This window comes from Juglans regia, chromosome 8, assembly GCF_001411555.2.
Source record: "Juglans regia cultivar Chandler chromosome 8, Walnut 2.0, whole genome shotgun sequence".
Lineage (NCBI taxonomy): Eukaryota > Viridiplantae > Streptophyta > Magnoliopsida > Fagales > Juglandaceae > Juglans > Juglans regia.
Window position 1 is genome coordinate 1359501 of NC_049908.1, and position 5170 is coordinate 1364670.

Below are 5170 nucleotides of genomic sequence, written 5' to 3' on the forward strand. Positions count from 1 at the left end.
CCCCCCCCCCCCCCCCCCAAAAAAAAAAAAAAAAAATTCCCTGTCCTTGGCTCTTCCTTCCACCCACCCAGCTGGAAGATCTATTAACTATTTTTTTCCCAATTTAATTGATACATTAAACTAGAGTAACAGACAAGGTTTTTTTATTTCCTTCTAGTTTTTTTCCTTCCTCTATAGGTAAGAGACCTAAAAAAATAACAACGATCCCATGTCACCCTTCTAATCTTGAAAACCTTAACAGACCAGGTTCTGTAGTATCTTAAGATTAAGTATAATTATAAATTTTAGAAGAAAAATCATCTGGGAGAAAAATAATCAATATATCAGAAGCCAATTGAATTAGACCAGGTGTAAATGAATGTAGCCACATGCATGTACTACCTTCATCCTAAGCTTTCTTTTTTATTTATTTATTTATTTATTTATTTATGTTGGGGAACCTCTCCAAGGCAGGGCCCTTTGGACCCAACCCTTCAAAGTAAACCCCGGTCCTGTGCACCCTCGGAAGTTTTCCTACATAGAACTGGTTAAATCGCTGACTTTTCACCATGGATGTGGCCACAAAGGATTGTTTGCACCCATGAGGTGTTGAACCTTGGACCTTGAAAGGAGTGATACCCCAATACCAAGGCCTTTACCACTTGGGCCAACCCCTTGGGGTTACTACCTTTATCCTAAGCTCCTCAACTGTTATATTTATTTCATATAACTAAAAGAAGAGAGAGCTCAAAGCGATCAAGAATTTAAAGGAGAATCCTACCATCAGCAGGCTCTGTTGACAATAGGTTGGCTACATATGCTGCGGAAGCATCTAATCCCTCCAAATCATCAGGGTCTTCTTCTGAAAAATCTCCCACATCGAACCCTGATATAAATCATCAAAGCACTTTAAACTATGTTATTCAGAGTTCCGAAAACAGAAAGGTAATATTGAATTGGACATAAACTCTTGGGATGGAACCAGCCATAAATGACTGGATAACTTATATTTTGCACATGCACTGCCAGAATCTTAAAATTTGCAGTCAGCGTAATTTAACAGTGTCTTTGGTCAGTAAAGAAAAATTTGATATTTTTGAATCAGTATATCTTACAAGCAGTACAAGGAAATCCACCAAATATTTTTACCGGCCGAGTTGGAGCTGTGGGGCAAATCCATTTTATCTGAAAAACATTCTCAAGAGAAACAGATATTAGGGATGTGGCGATGCATGTAGTATGTGCATAAGTTTAGAAGCTATTAAAAATGGAAAAGGCATACTTATTCTTACATTTGGAAGAGGAAGAGTTTCCAAGAGCTGGGACCAGCTGCGAAGCAGAGCAAAGACAACAGTTTATCTTAGTCACAATTAGCTACCTTCATATCAAATTTTCAACTGATAACATACTTGCTGAAATAATAAAACCATAGAATCGAATTGCTAAGACAGGTTGCCAGAAACCATTAAAGAGAAGAACCATGTCAAAACCATTACCTTGGGCAAGGGTAGATACAGTAAAGAACTAGCATTAGTACCTTGAGCCCTTGTCACCAAGGCCATGCAGCCAAACAATAGTGGCCTGGTGCATCCCTTTGGGCCTGATCACATGAGTCCTTCCAAACTCGAATGTCCTTGTGGCGGTTCCACTACCTGAAACATTGGAGAAACAAATTACCTAGCAGGCTTAGGTGTGAATCAACTGGCTAGAAACTAACAGCATTAACTCTTCACTGAAAAACTTGCTAGCTTCATACGTATACAGAAACAATGGCAGGGATAAAAACTAACCAGAACCTATATCTGAGCTACCGTAACTCATTCTTTCTCACCCGAGTGTTTGCACAGTGCAGGTCATTGGTTGCAAAGGATAAAGATGAGCTCCTGCAATGAAGTGAGAGACGCCCAAAAAAAGAGAGAAAAGGCAGGAACTCTTTATGAGCAACGAATTCACAAACACATCAATACAGACAATTAACAAACAGAGGTCTAGTTTGTAAAGTAAAGCACCAACTACAGCAACCCCAGAATACTAACCCCATACAAAAGGGAAAAAAATAAGAAAAGAGAGATGATATTTGCACAACCTGTCGTAAACACAAAAGCGTTTCCTTTATGCATACATACATACATATATAAATATATATATATGTATATATTATGAATGACAGCGAAGCATTAGCAAACAAAACGAGAAATTTAATATCACAAGGCCAATGAGGAAATGAAAGCGGCATGAACTTGCAGGTATAGAAAAAGACATGATAAAACAAGGAAACAATATTGAAGATATGGAGGTGAAAAGGTGAAGTGGGGTTAAGGTTTTTGTACCAACCTGGTGTGGAACAAACCAAAAAGCAAAGGGATTTTATCTTTCCTCTTTCATTTACCTTTCCTGGTTTCCCACCACTTTTTCTCACCTCCTTTACTTCTGTCTGTTCATACTTCAGAAATAAACCCCTACAGGGGCACATACAGTGATGCAGAAGCCAACTCCAAAAGCCCGTCATTTTTAATTTTTCTTACAATTACTGTTTATATGACCAAATTACCCTTCAGTTTTCCTACAACTAGCATTTGTGTGACTACACTGCCCTTCATACACGTGAGCATGGATCGATCCCTCTAGAGTCTTAAGGTTGCGTTTAGGCGTTAAATTGAATTGATATGAATTAAGTTCTTTATAAATGATAATGAGTTGAGAATCTGAGATATAAAATAAGTTTTATAAGACTCATTTAATATGAGTTTAGATGTGCTTAAATATTAAAATGAGTTTAGATATATTTATAGAAATTTGAAAAAGATTACAGATCCCCCGTGTAAATAGGTGTTGAATTGAAAATTATTGTAAGTCTCACGTGTAAAGAAGTTTTGAGTTGAGATGAATTTAGTGATTTGAGAGTTGGATATTTGGATATTAGACCCAGCTTACAATTAGACTGAACCAAGTTGATCTCAGTAGAGTCCAACAACCAAACGGGACCTAAACTCTTCGTGGTTCTATTCGAAACTCATTGAAATATATTAGTCATTACATCTCATTTCATCTCATCTCAACATTTAAATATTATATAAATATAAATACTTTTCAAATTCTCTTCTATACTTTTTTATCTAATCATTATTAGTCATTACAACTTTCTTAAACTTCTATATAAAATATAAAAAATAATTCAAAATTTTTAAATCTCAAAACAAAATAATAGAAAAAATTATATTCTAATAATATTTTAATTTTATAATATTTTTATTCAATTTTTTCAATCTCCTATCATAAAATTTAATAAAAATCTTAACTCAAATTATTTTACTATTATTTACAAATATCTCACTACTATTCATAGATTTCACATTTAATCTTATGTGTATCAAAACTAGGCTTATATACCAATTTAGTTGCATGTTAAAGATGTTACACTTAATGTCAGATTTGTGCAGTATTTGTGAAATCACTATTTTTTTAAAATTTTTATAAAAAGAGGTAGATTCTAATAATTTATTTTATTTTTTAACATTCTCATCCACGTTTGAGTCATTCTCAGTAATTAATGGTCGAAGACAGAATATTCAATTAAATGAATAAAATATAGAGCCAGATTCAAGTTTAAGACATATGCTTTAATATCATGTAAAAACACATTTATCAAAAGTTTAAATTAAAAGGAAGGGATAAATTTTTATCATTTAATTTATCTCTTACCAGGATCATGCAACACAATAAAAGAACACGAAGTAGGGCTGTTCATCTAGATCTGGATCCGACTTTTCAAAAGCGAGCGGATATCCATCCACATACAAATTTTTATAGACTTTTATATTTGTCATTTTTATAGGCATGTCATTAACTTTACAAGGAATAAATAGTGAAAAATTCAAAAACAGCAGCCAAGAACTATGGAAGAACATTTGAAGTCAAGCCCTCTTATCATCTTCATTGAGAGCTGTGGGAAACAAAGAATTGAAAATCAAGAAATTAGTAAAAAAAAATATATCCCAAACGATATTCATATATACAGAGAAAAAATGATATGGAGTGTATCGATAAGGAATGGAAGGTTAGAAAATGGCTTTCGTCACAACATCCAGAGAGATTAATAACAAGAAAAAATTTAAAAAAAAACAAAAAAACAAACCAAACCAAAACAAGTTCCAAACCAAAAAGGAAGGAAAAAAAAAAGTTTAATGAACATAGTGGAGAAATAGAGAACTTCAGATTCTTGATATACAACATCCAGAGAAATGAATAACATGAAAAAAAAAAAAACCGAAAATAGACTAGAGATTAGGAAAAAATAAAATAAAACTCAAATCCAAACCAAAAAGGGGACAAAAGTTTATTGAACACAGTCCCAACACCTAGAGAGATGACTAGCAAGAAAAAAAAAATAGAAAATAGACGAGAAATAAAACAAAAAAAACCCCATACCCAGATCCAAACCAAAAGGAAGAAAAAAATAAATAGAAAATTTTAGATTCTTGACATACAACATCCAAGATGACTAGGAAGAAAAAAAAAATTGAAAACAAACTAGAAATCAGGAAAAAAAAAACAAATAGAAAATACCCGAGACCCAGATCCAAACCAAAAGGAAGGGAAAACGAATAGTGAACTTTAGATTCTTGACATACAACATCTAGAGAGATGAATAGCAAGAAAAAAAAATAGGCGAGATTACAAAAATAAATAAATAAACCAAACCAAACCCAGATCCAAACCAAAAAGAAAGGAAAAAAAAATTAATGAACACAAACACAACATCTAGAGAGATTAATAGCAAGAAAAAATCGAAAATAGACTAAAGATTAGGAAAACAAAAACAAAAATAAAATCAAACCAAACCCAGATTCAAGATTAGAGAGAGAGAGAGCCATACCGGCAATTTTTTCTATGATGAAAATGGACGATGACAACTCATAATATGAGTTAGGGTTTATGGAGAGAGAGAGAGAGTGTGTGTTGTGAGAAAGAAATGAAGACTTGGGAGTTGGGACCTGCATCATTTTGTACAATTGAATTGAATTCGTCTGCTCTTCATTGAAAAACGTAATAGTTAATAGTAGAACGAAAGATTTTAAAACTGGATGCAGAATCATTTTGTACAATTGAATTTGATACATCTGTTCTTTATTGGAAAACATAATAGTTAATACCAAAACGAAAGATTTTAAAACCGAATACAGAATACAGA

At 33.2% G+C, this 5170-nt stretch overlaps 1 protein-coding gene across 4 annotated transcripts; it reads right to left on the reverse strand.

Moving 5' to 3' along the window:
* Positions 1–662: 662 nt before the first annotated feature.
* LOC118349295 (acyl-protein thioesterase 1-like) lies at positions 663–2439 on the reverse strand. 4 transcript variants are annotated; one of them, XM_035693455.1, is made up of 6 exons: positions 2369–2439; positions 1770–1862; positions 1517–1631; positions 1272–1308; positions 1095–1164; positions 663–865 (listed from the first exon to the last, which is right to left on the reverse strand). In XM_035693455.1, exons 2-6 carry the CDS (start codon positions 1798–1800, stop codon positions 744–746), a joined length of 375 nt encoding a protein of 124 aa, XP_035549348.1. In that variant the 5' UTR covers positions 1801–1862; positions 2369–2439; the 3' UTR covers positions 663–743. The 4 variants fall into 4 exon arrangements, with proteins under 4 accessions (XP_035549348.1, XP_035549347.1, XP_035549349.1 ...); XM_035693454.1 differs by having other exon boundaries at positions 2314–2414; XM_035693456.1 differs by lacking the exon at positions 2369–2439 and adding an exon at positions 2066–2177.
* Positions 2440–5170: the final 2731 nt, after the last annotated feature.

Bases quoted from the DNA above. Each gene is read 5' to 3' on its own strand.
- LOC118349295 (XM_035693455.1), bottom strand. From the start codon at position 1,800: ATGAGTTACGGTAGCTCAGATATAGGTTCTG. The intron at 1,309-1,516 runs GTACTAATGCTA...TCTGCTTCGCAG, and splicing joins CTTGGTGACAAGGGCTCAAG to CTGGTCCCAGCTCTTGGAAA. The intron at 1,165-1,271 runs GTAAGAATAAGT...AATGTTTTTCAG, and splicing joins AAACTCTTCCTCTTCCAAAT to ATAAAATGGATTTGCCCCAC.